General features: G+C 46.8%; 2 protein-coding genes across 3 annotated transcripts in view; both read right to left on the minus strand.

Annotated features, from left to right (window-relative positions):
- Positions 1-7,731, minus strand: part of LOC119459342 (1-phosphatidylinositol 4,5-bisphosphate phosphodiesterase classes I and II-like) — a 343,616-nt gene extending 335,885 nt beyond the window's left edge. Inside the window, exon 1 of the mRNA XM_049671676.1 lies at positions 7,526-7,731. Within this exon, the coding sequence (XP_049527633.1) occupies positions 7,526-7,624 (99 nt within the window). The 5' untranslated portion in view covers positions 7,625-7,731. The remainder of the gene's footprint in view (positions 1-7,525) is intronic.
- The window catches only part of LOC119458699 (uncharacterized), a 604,514-nt gene that overhangs the window by 415,906 nt on the left and 161,793 nt on the right, over positions 1-26,815 (minus strand). The window contains exon 1 of one of the 2 annotated variants that reach the window (XM_049671377.1): positions 9,896-9,905. The exons of the other annotated variant lie outside the window; for it this stretch is intronic. The gene's annotated coding sequence lies outside the window, so the exon portion shown is untranslated. Of the gene's footprint in view, positions 1-9,895; positions 9,906-26,815 lie in introns of those variants that run through there. 2 annotated transcript variants of the gene reach the window in all.

A 26,815-nucleotide genomic window follows, 5' to 3' on the forward strand; every position in this document is an offset into this window, starting at 1 on the left:
GAACGGCGTTTTGGCGACGCTTTCGTATGATATACTATAGTGTGCTCTTACTGCCGGTAATTCGCATTGGTCTAATATTCGCGTCATCGCTCCTCATGCATTTCTCATGCTAGAGAGTGTATATTACTTTCTTGTCCTTTCATTTGTGTCCTACTGCTGACTCTTGCTTCCGCTGCTTTAAAGCCCCCTCCTGTGCAGACGTGCTAATTAGGTGGTTAATAATAAATTAGGCGAATCGCAAATAAATTTACCACTTTCAATGCGCCGGCATTGACCTACCTATACTGTATTCATCAATGAATTTTTAGCCCACTATTTTTATACGCATTCAGTAGTGATGTTTTCTTTACTTGCTGATCGAAACACACGTGTTCTTCTTACTGTTCATATCATGATGCTATCGGTGCATTTTCATGCGGCTTGTTTCTCGCTTGATTAAGTCATGTACATTTTGATATCTTCCATCTATAGGCTCGATAAAAATTCCTGTACTTGGCGTGCTGCTACCTGCACGCTACCAGAGGCTTGTCGCTAGGCACGCCTCACTTTCAGAGTGAATGAACTGAATTTATCTAGATTATTTAGAACTGAAGCTCGTCGATCGCGGCAAAAAAGAAAACGAAGCAGAACGAAAAGGTGCAGCAAAGCCCAGCTCCCCTTTTCCCCGCGCCGGCATCTTTCGAGAAAGTAGTCGTGAATTCGGCCGGTCGCCATGCAAACAAAACATTTCTTCCGTGGCGACGAACCGTAGTTGAGACAAAAGCTTCACGTCGCAGAGACAAAAGTTGCCACAGCAACCGACACGACACCTGGCAACATTCTGTTCTGAAAGACCGTTGCAGGAACACTCGCCGACTTCCCCGCGCTGGGCCCGCACGAAAGGCAATCCATCAGCTGCGCGTCGGCCACCATGTTGCACTCGCGAGCGGTTGAAGCCCCAGGCTGCGCCTATTTCGGGAACCGAGCGAAGGCGGCGGAAGGAGCCACCGCTTCCCGGTGAGCGCCGGAGTAGTGGGGCGAAGGCTGGCACAAGCAGACTGCCTGGCGCGGTCAACGAGAACTCGGCCGGTCGAGAGAGCACGGACACTGCGTCAGCGCTAAGGGGTGCATTACACAAGTGGCAACAGAATGCAAGCGTGGGCCTTTCACAGAAGAGATACCGAGAAACAAGCTGACTCGGCGACAAATCTTCCAGCACTTATTAGGGATGCCAGACACACACAAAAAAGTCGCAGTTTCACCCGAAGCATCAATTGCGATTGCAAATTAGTAGAGAGCTATACGGAGTAAGGATGGTAGTTTTATCGGCTGTATAAACTTGGACACATTCGCTAACCAATTGAATTAACAAGCATGGTGTCAGCGCGCACAAGCAAACATGAATAGATCCTACTCGACGACCGCAGACAACCGCTGTGAAAACGCTGGCGTGAGCAAGCGCAGCGGCAGCGAGCGAATGCTCGTGCGGTCTATTGCTTCAATGGAAAGGAAACTAAGCGGCGAACGCACAGCGCATACAAAGCTATGAACCGTCTGCAGATCGCTTTCAAGATACGGTGCGGGCAACCGCCGCAGCCGGGCAAAGTACAAGTACGCAGTTGCGGGCAAAGCAGAAGCCGCCCCCCCCCTCCCTCCTCTCGCGTGCGAGACTAAGTCACCAGTTCCCCTTTCGCCGGTGCCGCAGCACAACGCCCCCCCCCCTTCCTATCCCCCCACGGCCTTTCGCGCGACGGTCGCGTTTGCTCTCCGCCGTGCGTTCGCTCTCCATGAAAGCGCGCGTCGCTCTCCGAACTGACTGCGCACGTCGGAGCACCGCCTGCAAAGGCCTCAAGACGCCTCGTTTCCCGTCGGCGCCGATGGAGGAACATTTCTGCGCTGTAGGACCCCTCCGTGGGGCCAAAACACTTGCTTCTGAAGGACTTCTCCACGACAGTCTGCGTCACACAAATGAGAAAGCCTCGCCAACAACGATCATGAATATAAATCTTCATGTTTACTATCAAGATATTCGCCTTCTGAGGACAAAAGATGACAAAATTCTTACAATTTCTATGGCATATTTGTTCTGACAGAGACGTGGCTTTCATCCGACATATCCTCGTCATATTATTTCTGGCTCAACTATATCCGCAATGACCGTGACCGCAATGGTGGTCAGAGCATCGGAAAAGAAATCCTGATCGCTATCCGCATAGTACGCGTGAAAGCGTGCGGCGCAGGCTTGGAAGTCGAGCCAGAATCTTCCGCCTGCAAATGCCTCAAGACGCCACGTCGGCGCCAATGGAGGAACACCGCCGCAGGACAGAATCCGATATGTCCTGCGGCGGTGGACAGCGCATACTGTTAGGGCATTTTACATATCACCCTCGACGCACCCATCGTTACACCATGAGCGTCTACAATCAATTGAGAATATGATCACTTCCAACCCTAAGCATAACTGTATTGACACGTATACATGTTTATCTTTCACTGGTGGCCGCTTTCCACCGGCTAACAAATGTAAAACGTTATCGCTCGGCGCAGGACGCGCCTGTATCGGAAGTTTCTAGAACGTTATCGATGCTTCTTTCCGTTGCCTGTTTTCACCGACGCTTATGTTATCTGATTGTATGACCGACGCGAATTGTCTAGAACTTTCTGGAAGACCCGCCGGCATCAGGGATTAATCTGGAACCTTCGATGACTCGGGTATAAAAGCCGACGCGTTTCGCCGCTGATCATATTTTCGACGATCGCCGACTGTGTTCGCCGCTATCGTTGTGCTTTGAGTGTAGCTTGCGTTTGTGGGCACAGGTTCGCCCAATAAACAACCAGTTTCGTCATTCACAGTTACACGACTGTTTGCTTGACCGTCATAACTACGTAACATCTGGTGGAGGTGCGGGGTACGTTCATGCACCGAACGCCCCTGCAAAGCCGCGATTTATCCACAAAACATACTCAATAACCGCATTTTGATAACTCTAGGGAAATCTACGGAATTTTCCCATCCGAGTTAGGGGGAAATTAGCTTCGGAGGTTGGCAACTCTGCCCACGCGTCACTTAAATTCAGCCGCAACTGCCTTTGCAGCTATATATATATATATATATATATATATATATATATATATATATATATATATATATATATATACATACATGCCAGAGATTCAAGTTTTTAAGCCTATTTTCGTAGTACGTAGGCACTAATACAACATACAAAGTTCAGGCGGCAACAGCTTTTATTCACCTCAGTAAGTGCCACAAAGACTCAGAAACAGTTCACAGAAGAATTCTACTTGGAAATGTCCGCGGGTGCAAAGCAAAAGTCAAGTTTTTGTGAAGACCTGATTTGAAGTTTTAGTTTCCGCCAAGTTGCCCTCTCACGCTCCTGGTGCGTAGTCTCGTCGAATATTTTCTTCGGATTGCCGTTTTAATGCAAAAGCATTATACGCCCCATTTAGGAGATTTCTGGGCCAAAGCAATGAAACAGTGAATAAAATTAAACTGGACGGGAGACTCGAAACTCATGGCTTTATAATAGCGCAGGCTTTTTAATACTTATTTTCACAGCTTCTTCGCTCCTTCAAGTGAGTGTGTACCCCAAACCGCTATTCTTAATGACAGCGACATTCCTATCGTTACAAGGGAAGGTGTTTCAATTATGTTAATCGGCGCCAAAAAGGTCCAGACCAAATCCCAAATACATTTTTAAAACACTATTCTACGCAGATAGGTGAATTCCTGGCAAATGTCTTTAATGTCTCTTTGCGTAATAGAGAAGTTCCGGACGACTGGAAAATTGCACGTGTGGTGCCACGGTCCATAGAAAAGGAGATAATTCAATAATTTATAATTATAGGCCAATTTGTATTACACCTGTTTGTTGCAAGATACTAGAGCATATCGTGGCTCACAATATCCAGTGCTTTTTAGTGAATGTCTCGTCTCCTTGCAAACGTGGTTTTCGGAAGAGAATGTCCACGACAACACAACTGGTAACAACAATTCCCGAATTCTTAGCAGTTCTAGCTCGTTCTGGGCAGATTGATATACTTCTACTACATTTTTCCAAGGCATATTTGACAAGGTTCCGCACAATAAGTTACTTCTAGAATTAAATAATATAGGATTGCCGCTTTACCGTATCAAATGGGTTGAGGCATATTTAACCGATAGAAAACAATTTGTTGGAACATAAATCTGGCGTATCTAGAATTCTCAGCGTTACTTCTGCTGTTCCCCGGCGGAGTGTTCTGGGGCTGTTATTATTTCTGATATACGTAAATGATTTCGTGCAAGTAATTCCAGATTAAGTGTGTATCAAACTTTTTGCGGACGATTGTATTGTTTTTAAAGCTTTGCAGACCATAACCTTTTACAGCGAACTCTCAGCCACACTGAACGCTGGTGCGCAGAATGGGACATGGAATTAAATGTTAATAAAACAGTGCTGTTAAATATTACGCGGAAGAAGACTCCAAGTCTTCTTACACACAGCAACGAGCTGCACGAGGTCCGTTTATCGGCCGTTCACTTGGATACGATTTAATTACATCCAATGACCACCGAGCGGGACGTGTTGGTGCGGCCCCCGATGTTCTGACACGGTTGCGGGGAAAAGTGAACCAGGTCGCTCGTGCTTTGCCATCGGTGGGGCCACCCACACGAGTGCGGTGTTCAACACACACCGTGTTCGGGGATGGTGACATCCCCCTGCGGTGGCACTTGGAGCGAGGGAAGCAGGCACTCCTCCCGTTTGAGGCAAAAAGTTGTTCCGCCGGCGACTTGGCGGGCCCACACCATGCGCAGTGCCGATTCACCTTTCCTTTTGCTGCCACTGCACGTAACTGTCGGACTGAACACGGCTGTTTGCACCAGTTTTGCTAAAATGTCACCTGCACGACTATCACAATAGAAGCACGGCGCTTACACTGATGATTCAGAAAGTCGGTGTGGATGGACGTCTAATTTCATCAATGGGAATGCCGCTTTTCAATTGGGACATGATCAATGGCATCACCTGTCTTACCGCTTTGCCTCTTTCAAAATTTGTCTTATTCGACTGACTCTGCCTCGTCTTTAGTGGCGGAAACTGAACAATTGTTTTGTTGTTGGTTTATTTTTCTATACTGACTGGTGTGCTCATCCTTCGATAAACGGACAATTAATCGTTTGCGGAGAAGCCGGCGACACAACAGTCGTGCTCGAGGTGTGCATAGCGCAATGCCTTGCGTATCATTTGTGCTAAAATTAGCCTCGGTGGCTTATTAGCGGCTACGGTGTTGCGCTGCTAAGCACGAAGTCGCGGGATCAAATCCCGGCCGCATTTCGATGGGGGCGAAATGCAAGAACGCCGGCTCCCGTGCATTGGGGGCGCGTCAAAGATCCCCTGGCGGTCAAAATTAATCTGGAGGCACTACTGATCCCCTGGTGGCAAAAATTACTTATGAGGCAATGCGGCGTGCCCCGTAATGAAATCGTGGTTTTGGCACGTAAAACCGCACAATCCATTCCTTTGTGCGAAACAAAACTTCTATCCAAAAAAAAAAAGGGCGCCAACATTTCCAATTTCATCCTAATAAATGACATTAATTTTATTCGGCCCGATCTTCTCAGCGGCCCCCGGGCGAAGTGCGTTTACATTGGTTGGAATTGAACCCGCCAGCTGAGCTGCGATAACAGACAACTCCGGCGGGAGTCGAACCCACAACCTAGCACCACATCTGCGAGGAGTGACACGAGAGCGGCTCGCTGGTTTGCGGACAACACGTGATCACCTGTTGCGCTCAGCAGCCGCGACGCAACTCGTAATCCGCAGGTCTCGTCGGCATGAATGGCGCAAAAAGCGACCGGGCCGCGTTTGCATGAATGCGACACTGGCCATCTGTTTGGCGCTCCGCCCGTTAAAGGGGACGATTCCAACGTGGGAAGTCGCCTCGTTATGTGCGCCAGCCGGAGGCACTTACACACGCACACCTTTAGTGGGTGAACTCGTCTAAACAGCGCATCGAGGGGGAGGGGGCTCCTCTTCTTGGCTCGCACAAAGCAGGCGCGAGGTCTCGTTATGACGCCGCCCAGGATGCGTCGTATTGATGCTAACGCGGCTTACTATACGGGTGAACGACGATAAAGGAGCTAGGATGGCATTTAGCCCGCGCGGTGGACAGAACTATGAGAACTAGGCAACAAGTAGTTGGTGAAGGAGCAAAAAAAGAAAATCATTGCGGCGGCAGTTTCGTCGACGGTGTCGGTTTCCGCAATGTCGACGACAATCAGCGAAAGTAAAGCTAATGAGGTGGATTCATAAATCTGTGACGTCTAGGGACATGGGATAAATAATTCAAACGGCCGCTGAACAGTTATTCGTAACACGTCGGTTTCGATTCTGGCGGATCTCCACGGCAGCCTTCGTGGCCATATATACTCCGATTCAACGCCGAGCGGGTCGGGTTGAATCAACAGCTCTTGCGACGCCAACCATACAATCGACACGCCAATTTTACAGAAATGCAGCGCTGCAAGACGAGCCACTGCGCTAGGCCCTTGTCACCACAGTGCTGCATATTTCTGCGATCAAACTATCTCGCCATTCAATTCTTGCAGCCAATTTCACAAACGGACTCGGTTGGATTATGTCGCGTTCGTGCAAGCGAATGCACCGCGTCGCAGGAGAAATTATATAATGTTCGAAGCAGGTCGTCGTTAGGCGAGGGTCGTCAAAAATAACACCAGATAAAATGCATGGTTACCGCATAAACAATGACGACCAACGCAGGAAGAGTATTTTTCGCGGTATGTGGCGCACAGTACGGGTGTACACGTCGGGAAGTCCGGCTTATCGGCTGTGCGGTCGATTGGATACACGTGACGGCATCCGTGGCCCTCCCGAAGACTTGGCTGGACAGGCAGTGGCGACCCGAGGGCAGTCTCGTCAATGCCACGCGCGGATCATTCATTCCGGTGCCAACCCCGATCGCAGGGTCGAGACATCAAATGCCTGACGCCTAGCAACCGGGCCGAGCGCCCAGCTCGGACGAGACCCGGGCGCCGGCAAAACAGCTGACAGCAGAGGCGATACTTCCTGGTACCTGAAAGGGCCACGGTCGCTCTTTCCCCCTGTTGATTTCCTCGTCCAAGGTTATCGCATCGTTAATAAACGAGCGCGCACGGGCCCGGCGGCGGCGGCGATCGAACGAGCGGCGGCTCCTCCGCGGGGGAAAAGACAGCGCCGGGGAAGGCAGCAGCGCACGCACGCGCCGAGCGGCCCGTCGTCTTCCTGCTAGGCCTAATGAACGGTGTCGGCGGCCACGGACGCACAGCAGTGTTCCACCACCGCCCGGTCGGGCGTAACGGCGCTCGAAATGACACCGCCGCCGTGCGTGCTCGCAGCGGGGGTCTACTTTCGCACGGGGCTCGCTTCGCCTGTGCGCGCCAGGTTTCGCGGCCAGCGACGAGCTGTCTGCTTCGGCCCGATCAAGCGAAACTCGCGCCCGATCGCGCGAGTGCAGCGGCGGAGAAAGAAAAAGGGAAAACACTCACGTCGTCCCACTTGACGAATTTGTTGCCCTCTTGCAGGCTCTTGGACACACAGATGGGCTTGAGCTGGAGCACGTGAACGCCCGATTTCGCGCCTGCCATATTCCTTGTTGTTCACATGTGTCCCCGCTCGTTTGGTTTCGCCACCGGGCTGGCACTTCGCAGGACAGCGCACCACAAGTAGACCAGCCGCGGCACACTCGCCTCTCCTTCGCGGCCGCCGATGCGGCGCGCAGCGGCTGGGAAGACCGTGGCGCCACCCAGGGACGCGAGCGGCAGGCCTCCTCCGAACAACTCTGCGCTCCACGGCGCCAGGTGACGCTCGACGGGTTTCAGACGCGCAACGGGCTTGCTTCGTCTTTCGCAGGCTCCGGAAACCGCGTTCGCATGTTCTTCGCAAAGAAGCGTGCACCAAATATCGCACTTCGAAAAATGTTCACTGTGGAAACGTTTATGTCAGAAATAACTCGGGAGGTGAAGGGTTATAGATATCTGAATGCAAAGCAAGTATTCAAAGCAAGAATTCAAAGCAAGCCCCCCCCCCCCCCCCCCCCCCTCCAGTTTCCGACCGTTTACGCTGAAATCAAATTTTTGATAAGAGCTATACTTAAAATGTCAAACTGGCAGTTCTGTGGCCCAATGCTTTCCAGAAGGCCGATGATCAAATGGACTTACAACGGTGGCACGATGGCCAGTTAGGAAGCCACAAATTAAGACACGCCACTAAACATACCAGTAACCAAACTCTTCATTAAATCACAACTATGCAAACAGATGCACAAAAAATTGCGGAATATTAACTTACACACGGGGAGGGAACAACAACACATCAATGGATAAGAAACATTTCCCTCGTGCCAAAGCACTTCCCTACAAAATAATACACAAGCCAGGCCCCCAATCACCGGACACTGTATATTTCCAAACTACCTCTTGCGATCCAACAAAACTGACCACAACTCTTGCAAATGCGGAAAACCTGCACAAAAGATTGATGACCAGTGGATAGAGTGCCTCCTAACAAGAAAGGAAAGACTACTCCTGACACGCAAATTTCCAAACACCACAGAATACAAACCTGAACTAATCAAACACCAGGGTACCAGGTCGCAAGGAACTGCGATGTCGTCGGCGACGCTTTGAACTTTGTAAATGATGTTTCCAATGCAATCCTCGAATCGAAGAACAGGAAGACTGTTTATTCGATCGTTGTACTTCCTCCTGGTAATGATGCCGGTGAGCAGGATCGTTACAGGCCGAGCACTCTACTGCTGCCACTGTGTCCAAGGAGGTGGACAGTAAGAGTAAAATCAATGGACAGGGCCAGGACAGGTTCGTTGAGAACTATGAAAGGGTGCAGGCGACTTTGCAGGAACTGGTACAAGTTCAAAGCTCTCTCAGTGGCACCAGCAAGACAGCCATAAAAGGATATGAGAAAGTATTAAAGAAGTTCGAAACTTTATGGGTATCAACTTTTCTATAGACCTGTTTGGTCCATGCGAGGAATTAGCGAGGATGCTTCAACGCCCAGTCTACCGCGCTGCAGGGGCAAAAAAAAAAAGCAGCAAAGGCTCTTTGTGATAGCTTGTCAAGGTTGCGGTTTCACGCCTCATTTGACGTCCTATGGCAGCGGACGAACTCAAGAGCAACAAAGTTATGTCTAAAGGAACTCGTGTGCCCAGAGTTTCGCAGCCGCCCAGAAGGCTTCAATTCACATACAAGCCTGAGGAGCCTGCAGCCCTCGACGGCAAGTCGTCACAGAGAAAATAGTTTTTTTGCCGCTATCGTCGATCGTATTACCAGCGAGATGCGACGGCGATTTGAACAGCCTGGCATGGAGCAGATGATAAGCCTCGAGTGGATTTTGACTGACGCTACTGAACGTCGAAACTTCGCGGCAAACGACCTAAATGAGCTTTAAGGAGCGCACGCTGCAGATTTTGACATCAGCAGGCTTTCAGCGCAATTCGTGCTTCTCCCAACGCTCCAGCGTGACGAGGGTCCGGCCGCAAGTGAACGCATTTTACAAATTCTGCAGGGGAAAGCTGCAGATATGCGTAAGATGATGGACTATATGTTGTCCGGTACCTGCAACTCGTGTTTTCTGTGCCTGCGTCAGCTGCTTCAGGAGACCGATCTTTCAGTGCTCTGAGGCGAGTAAAAACATTTTTGTGCAATCGAATGACGCAGAGGAGGCTGACACACCTTTTCCTCCTCCACGTGCACAAGAAGCGAGCTGCACTTGGATGCCGTTATGAAAGGGTTCGTGTCTAGAACGGCAGAACGAACAGCGACCTTCGGCCGCCTTTGACAACCTCTCCTGCTCAACGCCCTCTCGTCATGCCAGCCACGAAGCCCGTCAATCTGCGATACTAGTACCTAGTGCCTACTTTTTTGTCTACTTGTATCACATTTGTTTACTAGTGCAAGTTCACATTTGCTTCACTGCGGGAGCGAATGCAGAAATTATAAAAATGATTTTTTGCAGCTTTCGGACCCGTTTTGTCATTTGCGCGGTCTGCGCAGGTTTTCACTTCTTCTGAAATTTCCAACAATATTTAAAATCTATACCAATGCAGAATAAGCGAGGATGCAAATATGTACAATTTAATACGGCTGAAATGAATTAAAACATTAATAATCGATGTAATTAAAATGATAATAAATATTAAAATAAGAAAACGTAATGTAAATAAGTAAGAATTGACAAATATTGAGAAAAATAAATAATAAACACAACATACAAAGGCAATACTTGCCCCCCCCCCCCTCCCAAAAACGTTCCGGATTCCCTGGTCTTTGGTATAACACGGCACTCGTAATGCGCAACTAAACGAATTAAATTTACCTGGTAACCTGAAAAAAAAAAACAAGGTGAACGTTCACTAATTCACGAGCAGGTACCTTCACGCTCAGGTGAAGACGCTCAGGTGAAACAGTATATGCTGTGCCAAGAAACCAAGTCGAACAAAGGTGATGACCGTCATGTATAGTGTCTCGGGGAAATGCATGCAGCAGCACGACAATACATAGCTGCTTTCCTGTTTTTGCTCATGCCACATCAACCGGTTAATCACGATTAAATCATTAATAAAAAAAATTGGAGAGTTAGAATTTCCCCGCACACGGCCCTATACGCTTGTCGAATGAGTGCCGCAGTGCTACAGTTGGCCTGCCGAGAAGGGGGGAGCCCCTTCTAAAAAAAAATGGAGGAGGGGCCGGAAATATAGTCTTAGAGCAGACTATATTTCACACATAGTCTGCTCTCAGTGACTGCCTACCTTTAACGCAAGAAGCTGGTTCGGAGACTCCATCACAGCGACCACGCGCAATGGGCGTCCACTGTACGTATATTCGGTAAGGAGATCGCACCTGTAAGCTTATTCTGTGCTTTCTGTTTCCCCAGGATTATTATTTTGACAGTAAGAGACTTCCCTCGTTTGTAGAGTACTTACAGAAAGGTCCAGGAAGGTCCAGGAGGGCTCCCGCGTGGTGTTTTTATTGAGCGCCGACAGCCAAACCTATGAGGAGCGCGCCGCGTTATCCCTCATGCTACGCAAGCGAGGCGCTTGCGACAGATGGCTACTTCGTAAGTCCTCGCCCCCCATACCGAACCCTAACGCTGACAGCACCACTAACTCACTGTTCCAAGACTATTTGAAGACACCCAAGGGAGCGGGAGGGGGGTGAAGGGACTATAGTGCTTGCAAATATCCCTCAAACTGGTTATATGCGGTTTAACCGAAGGGAAGTAAATCTGATCTTGAAAACAGGTTATCCGTGAGTATAAAAATTAATATTCAAATTATCCGCTTTGAAGATCCGCTTAGCCGAATATTCGGTGTCGGCGACAGTTTATTTGAATATTCGGTTCTATCGCACGTATCCCGACATCATATGCAAAGCACAATAATTGATAGTCTATAAAATAGGTCGTTTATTAGACTATTCAAAATGATTTCATTTATGCACGAGGACGTGTTGTTAGTGCTCACTGAACGACATCACAAAGAAGACACGTTCCTGTGGTCTGTGTGCCTGTGCCTTCGCGCTACAATATATCTTCATTTATGTATGCTCTACGTGCCCCTTAGTAGACTACTAGTCGTTTTTTAAAGACGTCTGTGTTTTTAGACATCCGAAGATGTGCGGTTAAAATCTAGGAGGAAAGAAAGGGCTGCTCACAGAAGAGGTGGCTGCCGTATAAGCACAAATATGAGAGAGCGGGGAAAGACGCACTGAGTTCGCGCATTCGCGTGGAGGGCGCCACCAAGTCAAAGGCGTTCGCAGTGACGAAGTTCCCAACAAGCTCGTAGGGCTTAGTAACAACAGCAAACCGAAAATAAAAAGCTTCACAAGTTTTTCGTGCTTTTTCCGTAAAAGCACCGAGTCCCAAAGTGGTCCTTAATGACATCGGTCACCTGCACATTTCTTAGCGAATCGTTAAGGCATCAGTAACGCGTGTCAAGGGTCGCTGTTCAGTAATGGACGCAAAGCTCCTCAGGCCAGTACAATACGGATACACTGTAGGGCCATATTTCTCATTCACGACGTGAACACATTCTGACAACACTCGAAGACAGGCAAGCCTCAGGATGTATCTATCCTTCGCCTTGCCGGCATTTCTTTACAGGTGGCGGTGGTTTTAGTTGAGTTGAGATGTATAATTTTGATTTTAGTTGAGTAGACGCATCTCAATATAAAGGTTAAAGAGAAAGGGGTAGGTTAGACACAGCAATTCAGCCGGCTGTTCGCTACCCCACCCCCTCCAAACCAAAACGAAAAAAAAAAGTGGTGTATATTTAAGAAACCAAGCGTGATTAACGACAGGAATTACGAGTAAGGTCATTACGTAAACAGCGGTTGTACTTAACCGCGCTTAATTTGTTGCGAGACAAGCGTGCTCCGTGCTGCTTTTACTGCGATAGCACTTATATGCGCAATCCAGGCGAATTTTCTCCATTGTAGTCGGCGTTGCCGTGGAGCTCCGGATTTATTTAGGTGTCACCATCATCAGCCTACGTTTATGTCCACTGCAAGACGAAGGCCTCTCCTAGAGATTTCTAATTACACCTGTCTTACACCAGTTGGTTCCAACTTGCACCGCGAATTTCCCAATTTCAGCACCTCACCTAATTTTCCGCCGTCCTCGACTACGCTTCCTTCCGTTGGCACCCATTCTGTAACTATAATGCTCCACCGGTTATATGCCCTTCGCATTGCATGGCCCGTTCTCTTAATGTCAGCTACACTGCAAAAATGCACCGTTGTTTTTACTGGACTTTTCCGAGCAGCATTGGCGGCAAACTTATGTTTGGGTGGTTGTTCTATAGGGTGAATGCATGAGTACAATCGACACAAAGCTTTAGCCACAGCTTCAGAAGACACGTAAGCGCTTTTGGAGCAAATTGCGCCTTGTGCAAACGGTGCGAGCAGCGTGTATCACCATTGCACAATAATGCTACTCTAAGCTGTCCAAACACTCCTTTTCTGGATAAAATCATGATCATTACCTTTTGCTCTTCGTTCAATATTTGTCAACCACTTTGAAGCGGTGGTTTGTCATGTTTCTGACTCAGTGACGTTCCTGAATGCGGTCATTATCTGATTGTTTCATCATCATCATCATCATCATCATCATCATCATCCTATATTTATGTCCACTGCAGGACGACGGCCTATCCCTGCGATCTCCAATTGCCCCTGTCTTGGGCTAGCTTATTCCAACTTGAGCCCATTGTTTATTCCCTGCCTAATCGCTCGCGGATGTGCTCAGTTGTGGTGGATTTGTTCTTGCCACTCACCAAGGCTTGCAGTGGCGTAGCCAGAAATTTTGTTCGGGGGGGGGGGGGGGGGTGCTCAGGTTACAGCGTGGTCTCCTCCTTATAGAATTTGTCGAGGGATCAAATGCATGAATAATAACTGCATTGCCGATTCCATTGTATAATAGATGCTGTAAACGAATTATTGAACGCTATGCACTGTCCGTTAAAATATGTATGTTTTCATAAAAGAATATATTCGTATGCCCCAAAAATTGTAGCAGAAATAATTGATATCAATGCTTCCGCATTTTTTTGTCTAATTAATAAGTAAAGAAAACATCACATGAATTTTAGAACTATTAACCCTTCTCGCGGAGCAGTTTGTTTTAGAGAAACGAGATGGCGCTCACGGCGGCGCGCCATTAAAACCCCTTGATGTTAGTAGCGACACGCTTTGATCTATGCCGCAACACCCTCGCCGGCGCGGTCAACCTCCTCTTTTTCTCCCCCTCTTTCGCGGAGGCAGCGCATCCGCCACGCTGAATGGCTGCGGCGCTCGAGACTACCCCGTCAGGTGACCCTGACGTCACGAAAACGGCGCAAAACTTGCTTTCGCGCGCCTTTAGTTTCTCTCGCTCGTCATGAGCAGTCCAAGTGGTGGTCGCCCTGCCGCTCCGAACGTGTGTTTCCCAAGTTTTTCCATCCTTTCGTAGGAATCTGAGATTTGTTCTCCGTGAAAATGCCTTGCTGCTGCGCGTTTCAATGCAGCAGCAGGCCAGATAAAGGGCAAGCCTTATATTTTATATCCCCCCAGGTGAACGGAAGGTCGTGCGTCGGAAGCAGTGGCTCCATAACATCGGGAGAAGGGATTTCGCCCCTTCTAAGCACGCCGTTCTTTGCGAGGTGAATGTTGCAGCTTTCCTCATATTTGTGGATGAAGTTGCATGGAGATTTTAATGCTCTTCGCATAGCCGGACTCTTCGTTCAGTTTAATACAGAGCACCGATAACTGTGCATATAGTTTTTTTTAAAGTTTTTTAAAGTTAAATTTTCGTTGACTCTTCGAGCCGTGACAAAGCTTTTTGTGTTTTCGCGCGTGCGTTAGTTTTCAAATGTATGTAATTTGTGAGTTAATGCCTGTAACTCACATTTTGTAGTTGTGTGCGTGTGTGTGTGTGTGCGTGTTTGTGTATGTGCGTGCTTGTGTGCATGTATGTGTGTGCGCGCGCGTGTGTGTGATCCTTGCGCCTGATACTTGTGAAGCCAAAGAACTATTTTACTCTTATTGCGTGCTTATTGTATCTTTGCAAAGTTTCAATACCGCGAGCATTTTTTTTTCTTTATGTACTTCATGTTGCGAAGGCATGAACCGCAATATATAGGTAGATAAGTGGTATTATGTATTATTCGCGCATGCTCATTAAGTACAAGCCACGCGCTTCTGATAATCTCCCTCAATTCTGATAAACTTGACATCTTGAAGTCTGTAAGTTAATTATCAAGTGCCAGTCGTAGCAGTTTCCGTGTAAGCAATCAGCCTTTTTTTTTTTTGAGAGAGAGAGAGAGAGACTTAGGTTACTCCCAGAGGTGATGGAATGTAATTTCTCGTCGTTTCATAGTGACGGAATACAGGCGCGTGTGTAAAGTTCTATGTTGGCTGTTTCGCAAACACAGCACGTATTTTGCACAGTGGCATTGGTACAAAGGCTTTTGGCCCACTCATTTTGGCGAATTCACTTTAAGTAAACTATCACCTTTCTTCTTGGTTACCTTCTCTGAGCCTTTTAAGAGCGAAGATTGTGAACCAAATTCTCGTTTATACTCTAAGCTGCTTATACTGTATGCACCCAATACACCTCCGCGTTACGGGCAACCCAAGTGGCGACGTAGAGGTAAACAGCTCAGCCACTGCTTGGTACTCATTTTTTCGGAGCGCTTCCGTTTGTATTTATTGAAGCGTCCTAAAAAAATGGTACGACGTTCTATCGGAAACGTACTTTCGTCATGACAGTTTCACAAGGATAAATTCCCATACAACGCTTCAAAGGGCCGAATAAACAAGCGCGCGCATTGATTCTAATGCGGCTGCAGCGAGCCACTGGAGGGTTCAGCGCCGCGCCGGCCCGGTGAGGGGGAGAAATCCGAGGAGAATTGAGGAGAAAAGCGCGCGCGTGGGGGAGAGTGTCGCTACTTTCTAACATCAAGGGGCTTTACGCGCCATACCTCTCCTCAGCGACCGCGCACGAATAAGAAACCATTACCGCTTCTACCTTGCTTCTGTGCGATCAGCTGTAGGAAATGCAACTGAGTTTTCGCTAACACACTGTGCTCCAATAATGCTACATTGAATAATGTGGATTGAAGACGTGTGCAGTAGTTGGCTGCAATATAGTGACTGGCATGTTAAGTGTGGCGAAGTTCGCGGACCGTTGCTGCAACTGTCCGAACGTGTTACCGGCACTTCGTGATGTACGGATTTCCTCGAGGATACAGAAATTTGCTCATCCGCCAGCCTTGTATCGCTAACCTTCAAAGAAAGGGCTTCATCTCCAGAACGTCGGCAAGAGTGAGTACCAATCGTTAAACAATGACAAAGGGAGTAGCGCCGCTTTCTGTCATAGTAAGTTTCGTGCACGTTATCTATACACATCTGTCCCGAATGGCAGGAAAACTTACCCCCACTCTATCGCCGACGTATCAAGAATAAGCGAATGGACGCACCGTTGAATATATGCGCGCTGTATACACACAATAAGTGACCGACTACACCTATGGCGCACCAATGGTCGAAGCTGAATGTTTCGTGACGGTCCACAAGAGTAAGCAAGTTACTAGCTGTAATATTTATTTGCTACAATGTATTACAATGTACAAAACAGCTACGTTTCAAGCCTTGTGCGCAGCAAGAACAAATCTATCGGATTCGGAACTGAGCACACCCGCGAGTGATTAGGCAGAAAATAATCAGATAGTGGCCGCACCGAGGAACTTCACTGAGTCAGAAACTGACTAGCCATTGCTTCAAAATATTTGCCAAATAAAGAACAAAGAGCGAAACACACTAATGCTGACTGAATTCATAATCGGAAAGCTTGGAATGCATATTTAGCCCCGCTTTTAGAAGAAGCACCATATACACTGCTTGCGCCGTTTGGACATAGCTTAATCAGCTCCGAAAGCGCTTTTGCATCTTCTCTGAAGCTGTGATCAAAGCTTAGTGTCGTCCACCTAGTCACCGTCTACGATATCTCTGAAAAAAGAGGTTTTCTAAGCCGCGCCGGCGTCATACACTTCCATTGTAAACAAGGAGGCAGTTGAGGCATGCAATGGACGCGTCATCACGTGATCAAATATGGCAGCGCCCACGGGATCGCCGCGAAAAGGGCCAATATCAGTTCGAAACCAGCAAAGCACTGCATGCAGCTTATATGAAAAACGTAAAGGCCATGAAATGAATAAGTTGAGGACAAATATTTTGATGAATCTTTGTCATTCAAGAACCTTGTTTACATTTTTCTACATATGCAACGGCCAGGAAGAAACCTCAATGACGCTATCCCTCGTTGCAATCGATTGCGCAGGAGCAGCTGTAACTCGTCGTGTATTGTAATTACACCAAGATAATACTCGCAGCAGTGAGTACAAATAAAAAGTGGGAGTTCTGCAAAATATATATTAGAAATGCGAAGATAGAATGGAATATACAAATGCGAAGATACAACTCGCTAAAGGGCAAAAAAAGAGTCGCTGGAAACAAAGTTCACTGCTTGTATACACAAAACCTCGCAGTAAGATATTTAAAATTACGTATGAAACTCCAATAAATCTACGTATTTAAGCAAACGTCACTGTATATAATGCGTCAAATGAGACAAATAAACATGTTGCTCAGTCACAGATATTTGCGCACAGAAATACAGATGATCTAGGCAAGAACATAAATATGATCCCAGAAATCGTGTTATGTACTTGGGCCATGCAGCGGTCGCGACATCGCCACGTGGGTAGAATAATAGAGGAATAATGCATAAATCAGTACGAAAATGTGTAATTTAACTGCCTGCACAACGCCAACAATTATTCTGCACCCAAAATTAAAGGAGGGTGTTCCTTCGTTTCAAAAAAGAAATAAAAGCAGGTAGCTGAAAATGAAAGAAAAGGACAAACGAAGGCCACAGATGATGCGGTAAGTTGAACTACCCAATATCCGAGTGTGTTTTTGGCGAACGCCGCGTGGGCCGGGCTTTCAATGAGCAAGGTCGGTCAAAATTGGTTATTGGTATTTTCGTAATTTTTGTATTCGCGTGATAATTGTGATCATGATGCCAACTGCTAGAATAAACGGCGAAAATTTCTGCGGTTTTAAAAGCTAATGAACGGTGATACGTTTTCATAATTAAGAACCTATGAACCTGAAGGAACCGTGCTTTTTACTTGCATTGTTTTTTGCTGCTTCGCTATCTAAAAGACAAACTTCTCTCGGCGGGAAAGTTGAGCGAAGCGGTCAATGACTTCGGACACGTTGATGCCGACGTCTCTGTGGGTGTATAGAAGCGCCAGCCTAACCATGCGTTCCACAGACATTGTAGAGCGCAAGTAGTTTTAGTTAACTCTTGCTAAAAAAATATTCTCTCTGCGCTGGCAATGGTCACTGGAAGGGTGACTAGAAGCTGCAGCAGTATTTACACATTTACATAGAACCTGCTGTCGCAATGAGAGATAGGCATCTATTCCGGTGCTAAAACCTAAAACACTACCTTGGTGTCGTTGGCATACTTGTTTAGGTACCTTGCAGAAACAGTAGGCTTTTCGATTCCAGCGATGTCCGTCGTTTCGTCAGGAAGTATGGAGAAGCAGCCTACTTTTGAATCTAGGCTTTCTTTGATAACGTCACCGCAAATTTCTATTATTTGGTTTTGCGCGTCTGGGCTTAAATACGAGGCATTACTGCGGTAACTTTCCAAATGGTTCTTCAGATATGTATCTCCACAATCAGCTCGCATGCGAAGAATCACTCTGAAAATGCCTGTATTTTCAGCAGGGGCATTGCTTAAATCCATAGGGCCCCTGTCCCTGTGGCCACGGAAAGCCAGACCTTGTCGCGCGCAAAAAAAAAAAAAAATCTCAATAATAGGCCGTTTACTTTCTTCTGTTTTCTCATATTTTACTTTGCCTGCCCTGGTCCAGCTGATCAATCACATTGGGCACGCTTCCTGAAAATGTTTGGAGAAAAGTATCAGCTGCTAGCTGACAGTCCCGGTGTTACTTAGTATTTTCGTGTGTGGAAGATTGCGAGCGCGTGCTTCCATCTCTGGAACGGCTTGGACAGGAGGGCTTCAGTGCGCGCATTTTTGCCCAAGTTTATAAGAACATTAACCCCATAAAGTTCTAGAATTGAAAATCTTTTAAAGCATGCCTTTGGAAATGTCAGCGCACCTTTCACGTCAAAAGTTTATGAGAACTTTACACCCATAAAGTTTCGTAATTGAAATCCATGCGCTCCGTATATTCCACGGCCGCTGCGAGATGTCGCATGCAACGCGCCCGCTCGCTATCGAAAAGCCGTTGAAAGTTTGTGCTTGGATGGGGCTCCTTGCGTTACGTGACTCCAGGTGCAAGGGCATTGTCACGAAATCTAGCCCGAGTTCGCAATGTTCGTGCCGAAATGTCTTTTCGAGCGTGAAAAAGACATTGTAGACAAAATCCAGAAGGATTGCCGGCGTCGGTGGTAGTTTTGGTCGGCGGTGCATGCCAGCACGAAAACATTTCGGGGGGGGGGGGGGGGCTGAAGCCCCATCAGCCCCCCCCCCCCCCACCCTGGCTACGCGCCTGAAGGCTTGTAACGCATATGTTCTGCACTTCGTAATAGTTTCCCAATGGATATCGACTGGTCAGCCAGTTTTGGACATGTCCCTCGGAGATCCACAGAAATCCACCGGATTTACTACGGACGTCCATATAGGACGCTTACGCGCAAGAAAATTGGCAGTCCGTCGAACGTCCGATGGCTGCCAGAACCCTACATTCGGGCGTTACAGGGACATGCAAAACCATCCACTTGACCTTTTCAGTACATTCAATGGACATCCATAGGAGTGCAGTTAATGAAACTTAGGGATGTTATTCGGGCATGCTTTTTTTAGTTGCTTTAGCAGAGATGGGGGGTCACGGCACCACCACTGTGATCCTACGCTCACCGCTGATGTTTGTACAGGTCCTGTTGCTGATTTTCTTGGGCCGGCCATGGTCCGTTTCTTCGATGCGGCCGGTCCCGACGACACCCATGCGTGAATGGCTGAACGATACAAGCTTCCACTCGCTCGGCGCATTTTCGTCAACGGACTGCGGCCTATCAATGCCGTTTTTGGCCAGTTCGCCTCTCCTCGATGCTCCGTCACTTCTGGACGCCGTAGTTTTTTCCGTCTGGCAACGTACGACCGAGTCAACTGAGCCCTGGGCCACGGCACCGTCACTGTGATCCTACGCTCACCGCTGATGTTTGTACAGGTTAGCTACTATGATGCTTATTCCTATCATGACGATGATGTCTGTCTCTTAGCGGTGTCGTGGCCACCTCATGTTTTGAAAAGTGTTCGCGCTTCTGTATTGTATCTGACGTGCTTGCTTGTTCTGGGGGGCGATGTCGAGCTTAACCCGGGACCCATGACCAAGGCTCAAGAGGAAAAGCTAGACCTTGTGGCTGGCTCTATCTTGCGTGTTGAAGCTAGCAATTCAGTACCTCAAGAATCTGTTAACAAGGTGCTTCAAATTCACTTGGAGATAAAGAATGATTTAGAAAAACTGACAAAGCGTGTCCTTGATCTAGAGCAGAAATTTGCTGCAGCCCCTAGTGCTCAGTCCATCGCGTGCAGTGACAACGGTCTCGTAGGTGTACAAGAAACAATTGACGACCTGGAAAGTCGCTCTAGGCGGTCTAACGTTCTATTTTATGGCATAACAAATTCGGCGAAGTCTGAAACTTGGGAAGAGTCAGAACAACTCGTAAATAATTTCTGTACCGAAAAACTTGGGCTTACGTGACGTCAATTTCGAGAGCACATCGTGTGGGCCGCTTTTCGTCGAAGAAGAAGCGGCCTATCATAGCCAAATTCTTCAATGAGAAGGAAGTCGAACTGGTTTTGAGCCGCGGCTTTAAGTTGAAAAACACCAGCCTGAGCATCTCGCGAGATTACTCGGAAACAGTTCGCGAAAAGCGACGAAAGCTTCTCCAGTTCTCGCGAACTATGAAGAAAGACGGGGATCGAGTACGTCTTGTTTTCAACAAACTGCATTTGAACAATGACGTTTACGAGTGAAACACCAATAAAGGCCAGGCTGTTCTTGTTTCCCGGCGCAGGGATAAATGATGTTCCTCCTTCGTTTCCCTAGGCTCAGGTTCATCTACCAGCTTACCCGTAAAATTGCATTGTCGCACTGATAAAAAATTTTCCTTTTTATGCGCCAACGCTAGAAGTGTTGTCGCTAATGGTATTGCACTCTCATCGCTCATCGATTCATCCCAGGCGTCTTTAGTGTTACTTACCGAGACCTGGCTTAATGACACCATTCACGATAACAGCATCTTTACGAGTGAATCCACTTTCAAGTTTTTTCGATGCCGTAGACAACAGCGTAGAGGGGGCGGTCTGCTCATCGCGATAACAGAAGAATTCATTGCCGCACCCATCATTATTGATTCTTTTCTTGAATGTTCTTGGATTTCATTGAAGGGTACTGCATTTAGTGTGATCATTGGCGTTTTTTACAGTCCACCCGACATGTCTGGCGCATTTTCCGATAAGTATCATCGGGTGCTGAGCGAGGTGTTCGCGCTTTTTCCGAGGTCGGTAATTATCATATTTGGCGATTTCAATTTTCCAAATATCAATTCGTCGTCACTCTCCGTATCGGCCACCGATACGGCCGCACATTCTTTTCTGAACACTTGTCTTGACTTTTCATTAACCCAACTTATTAGTCAGTCAACACGATCCACTGAAACTTCTGCCAATATATATATATATATATATATATATATACTAGACCTAGTTTTAACTAACAATCCTGATATATTTTCCGACATAACTCATGAAGAAGGCATCGCAGATCATGATGTTATAACTGGATGCATTACATTTTGTGTGAGCAAAAGAACAATTACCAAAAAGAAAATAAGATGTTACGGTAAAGCCAATTTCGACGCAATTAACAATCAATTAACAACATTTTCAGAACAATTTCTGCATGATTTTCATTCACGCTCCATTGAACAGAACTGGACCCTCTTTAAAGCCAACCTCAGTTCTCTCATTGACACGTTCATTCCTATGTTAGCCATTTCCTGCACAAACAGTTCTCCTTGGTTTACCAACAAGCTTCGGCGGCTTAGTAACAAAAAGAAGAGACTGTACAGGCAGGCAAAACTGGCTGGTCTCGCGAGTGCCCATGACAAACACAAAGCGTGCGAAAAGGCTTATACGGCATTGCTAAAATCGACTCGCCATAACTTTTTTTATCATGATTTACCATCCATGCTAAAAAATAATACTCGTCGCTTTTGGCGTGTTGTGAATCCTGTAACTCGCGCTGACGTCTTACTGATTCTCATGGAGTTCCTATCCCCGATTCAGATTGTGCTCAACTTCTTAATGATACGTTTGTTAGAATTTTCACTCATGAAAATGTTTACTTATTGCCAACTTTAAAGGCATTAGTAGGAATCACAATGCACGAGGTAGTCATCAGTGAGTCTGGTGTTTTAGCTCTATTAAGCAATCTTAAAACGTCATCTAGCGCCGGCCTTCTAGGCTTCAATAATAAATTTTTAAAGAATACATCGCATAGTATTTGTCCTATGTTAACCGCTCTATTTTCCCAGTCACTATCAACTGGCTGTATTCCTAATGACTGGCGCATTGATAAAATAACACCCATTTTCAAATCAGGTGATCGTGCTTGTCCGCTCAATTATCGTCCCATCTCCTTAACCAGTACTATTTGTTAATTACTCGAACATATAACACACACTCAAGTCATCAACTTCCTTGAAGACCATAACATTATTTTCATGTTTCAGCATGGTTTTCGCAAGGGCTACTCATGCGAAACCCAACTAGCCGGATTTATTAACGACATACATGCACTGATAGACGCTGGGTTTCAAGTTGACGCAATATTTTTAGATTTTTCCAAGGCATTTGATCGTGTTCCACACCATTGGTTGTTACTTAAACTTTCACAGCTTAACATTCACCCTACTATTATTGCATGGATCACCGATTTTCTCTCATCTAGAATTCAGTTTACATCAGTTAACAATTCTAACTCATCTTATGCTGATGTTACGTCTGGAGTTCCACAAGGCAGCGTACTTGGACCTTTACTCTTTCTAACCTATATTAATGATTTATCCAATTGCGTGTTATCCAAAATCAGAATATTTGCAGATAATTGTGTATTTTATCGATGTGTAACAAGTAACACTGATAATCACTTACTACAAACTGACTTGGAGGCAATAAGTGCATGGTGTTCTGATTGGTTAATGCCATTAAATATTTCCAAAACTAACCTCTTGTCTTTCACCAATAGGCCACGAATTCCAACCACCTACTCCCTTCATAACAACGCTGTGGAACTCGCCACAACTTACAAGTACCTTGGCTTCAATCTTCAGTCAAACTTATCATGGAATAATCATATTAATCTTACCTTTGCCTCTTCTAACCGTATTCTCGGACTTATTAAACATAACTTAAAAGAAGCCCCAATGCATGTTAAAAAGCTAGCATACACAACACTAATCCGTCCTAAATTAGAATACGCGTCTGCCATTTGGGATCCCGAACAAACTTATATCATCAGCAACATCGAAGCCTTGCAAAACCGTGCTGCGCGATTCATTTTTTCAGATTATTCACGTTACACCAGCGTCACCTCGTTAAAGAATAAAGCTGAGTTGGACACTTTAGCACTTCACCGTAAAATTTCTCGCCTATCACTTTTCCATAAGCTTTATCACCATCCATCACTTGATGATGATTTCTTTCAGTCACCACCAGTTATCTTCCCACGTCGTGACCATCCATACAAAGTCACACGCATTAGCTGCCAGTCATTCCATTATGCATATTCATTCTTACCACGCACAATAATTGAGTGGAACGCCTCACCATCAGACACTGCCACGCAACCTGACTTGACTAATGTTGAATTCCAATGGCAGATCGCGAGCGCTCGGCCAGATCACGAACGGAGCGCGTCGCTCCGACTCGGATCGCACCAAATCTGCGAATGGAATGCATGCACTCCCGCGGGGGCACTTGGTACACGGAAATGAATTGAGAGGGCGCTGAACTAGAGGTAAAATAGAGAGGAGAACTTGGTGGCGCAGCCCACCCCACCGCTTCAAAGGAGATGCTATCCATCCATTCATGTGCATCGTCCCAGCATTCTCTGGGTTTGTTTTCCTTCTTGTATTTCGCGCGAGCAACGCACGTGTTGGCGCGCTTGTACCACCTTGGGCTGTACGGTACCTCGTCGTCCGAGTATCGCCGAACGACATCCTCGACGAACCCAATCACTTTAGGCCTCTTTGCAGGCAGGCGAAGCATCAAATCAAACGCCCGTTGACACACAGCAGCGTCACATTCACTGTCGGTGTCGGTAGAATCATCACTGGACTTGGAACTTGTGTCCGAGTCGGAGCTGTCACTATCTAGTAGCATGAACAAAAGCGCACGGCGCGTCGCAGCATCCATGCGGTCCATGTTTTCCATGTCTACTGCCCGCGACCGGAAACAGGCGACCATGACATGAAGCAGAGGCGGGTGAAGGAAATACGTCACGCGGACTTCCGGTGAAATCTGCCGATTTCGGCGGAGCAGATATTTTTGCTCCACAGAGCGATCCGGAATCGGCGGCTGGTCCCAATCTGCCATTGGAACACACAACTCACGCTCCCATTCTGCCATTGGAATGGACTTGCTCCACACAGAGCAGAAATACTTGATCTGGATCTACCATTGGAATTCAACATAAGTTTCAAGATTTAATTCGCTCACGACTTGTCAATTAATCCATAGGCGCCGACTACGGTGGTGGGGGGGGGGGGGGGGCTCTGGGGCCCGAGCCCCCTCCGGAATTTCCCCGGGAGGGCTGAGCCCCCCCCCCCCCCCCCCCCTTCGCCCCTCAAATGTCATTACCGGAGTTCTGTTACCCACATAACTTGAGGATTCTCTTGCGGTGCCTCCACACTTTCACTTTTGTTGTGGCTAAAAGCTTACGGCACCATTGTTCGCGCGGACGTGCACGGCTTTTAATTTCGCTTTATTTCGGCAAATTCTGGCAATAGGAGGACAAACGCATTAGAAGCACCATCGGCGGCTACCTCATCCGTGTTTCCTCACTTTAACATTTTTTTAAAATTTCCCCTGAGAACACCACGCACAGACACAATATATTTAAATATATACAAAGGACAAAGTTTATTATATTTTTTTAAAAAGACGGAGGTATCCAACTAAATGGACAGCCTATACCTAGAAAATGAATATGTTGATGTATGTTCGCCTCACTTCAAATTACTTTGCGTGCTTTTTTGACCCTGAAAAAAACCTGCAGACTTCAGTGACCCCTTCAGTAGAGTCTTCTATCAACGGCGTGTGAAAAGCACGTGAGTGATATGTGTCTCAATATTGATTCTCCTTCCAGTAGGCAATGCTAACGACTGCCGACAAAATAAAATAAAAAAAGTTCATCTAATTATTTACAACTTTTAGGCGTTAGGGATGGAAACATCGCTTCTTGCATGCAGAGGCCATAAATACGGGGGGTTTCAGCAAACACTTTCAAAAAAAATTTAAAGGTTGCCTGTGGCAGATAGCACAATTCTAGTTCATGAGCTGGTCTACTCGAAGAGGTGGACGTTACTTGCACAAAAAATTGAAATGCATAATCGACTAATTAAAAAAATCACCAATTAGGTTTTTAACATAGTAACTTATGGCCCGTGTTGCAATTTACAAATTCTAGCCGTGGAATTCGCAAGGAGGATGCTCCAGGAACTAATTCTCAGGATGGCACCAGTTTCGAGATAATTCCCGAACATTGTGGAGAAATGCATTGGCGTTCCAGTTACTTTTGCGCTTACCCGGCGTGGTTGTTTAGTGGCTATGGTGTTGAACTGCTAAGCATGAGGTGGCGGGATCAAATCACGGCCATGGCGGCTGCATTTCGATGGGGCGAAATGCTAGAACACCCGTATACTTAGATTTAGGTGCACGTTAAAAAATTAAATTATGGGGTTATACGGGCCAAAACCACGATCTGATTATGAGGCACGCCATGCCGTATTGGGGGACTCCGGAAATTTGGACCATATGGGGTTCCTTAACGTGCACCTAAATCTAAGTACACGGCTGTTTTCGCATTTCGCCCCCATCGAAATGCGGCCGCCGTGGCCGGGATTCAATCCCGCGACCTCGTGCTCAGCAGCTCAACACCATAGCCACTGAGCAACCACGGCGGGTTAGGTGCACGTTAAAGAACCCCAGGTGGTCTAAATTATTCCAGAGTCCTCCACTACGGCGTGCCTCATAATCAGATCGTGGTTTTGGCACGTAAAATCTCATAATTTGTTCTTTTCATACTTTTGTGCTTTGATGCATAAAACGACGTTTTGTTGAGAAAGTGACTGGCACGCCAATGTATTTCTCCGCAAAGTTAGAGAATTAATATCTCGACACTGGTGTTTGCCTGAGAATTAGTTCAAAGTGGACCCGCACTCCACGGCTAGAATTTGTAAATTGCAACATGGACCATAAGGTAATTAGCTAAAAACCTAATTGGTTTATTTTGTTAATTAGTCGATTATTAATTTCATTTTTTTGTACAAGTAATGCCCGCCTCTTCGAGTAGACGAGCTCATGAACTAGAATTGTATTATCTGCCACAGGCCACCGTCAGAAATTTTGGAAACTGTTCGCTGAAACAACTTGTATATAGAATTCACTCAGTAACCGAAATGATGCCAAGTCGGATTCACTCAAAATCAGAATAAATAGAAGTCTAGAAGTCGTGCGCAGCAGCGCTTATACTCGGACTCAAAGCACTAAAAAAAATAAAAAAGAGTGCAGTTTGGCCGGGAAGGCGAAGCAGTATTAGTGATAGCGAAGTAGAAGACAATTACACGAAGGAAGATTCTTACCGTGTAAATCCGTGTAAGGTCGCACTCGTGTAAGCTCCGCAACCATAACTTGACAGCCAATATTAAAAAAAAAGACATCCAACCGAGAAGCAATCGCGTCCCGTGCGTTCATTCTGATCGGGCTCAACAGCGAATTGTCGCGCGCAGCGTACTTTCGCACGTCGCTACTGGATGTCGAGAGGAGGCGATCACGGAGGTTTACGGCGGATTTCATACGCGTAGTTGGAAAAATGAGGTCACATGGCCCAGGCCCATGAAGGGCTCGTCAAAATCGCGACGGAAAAGTGTGGCCCTTACACGAGTTATAGTGGCCATATAAAT

This window comes from Dermacentor silvarum, chromosome 7 (genome assembly GCF_013339745.2).
Source record: "Dermacentor silvarum isolate Dsil-2018 chromosome 7, BIME_Dsil_1.4, whole genome shotgun sequence".
Classification (NCBI taxonomy): domain Eukaryota; kingdom Metazoa; phylum Arthropoda; class Arachnida; order Ixodida; family Ixodidae; genus Dermacentor; species Dermacentor silvarum.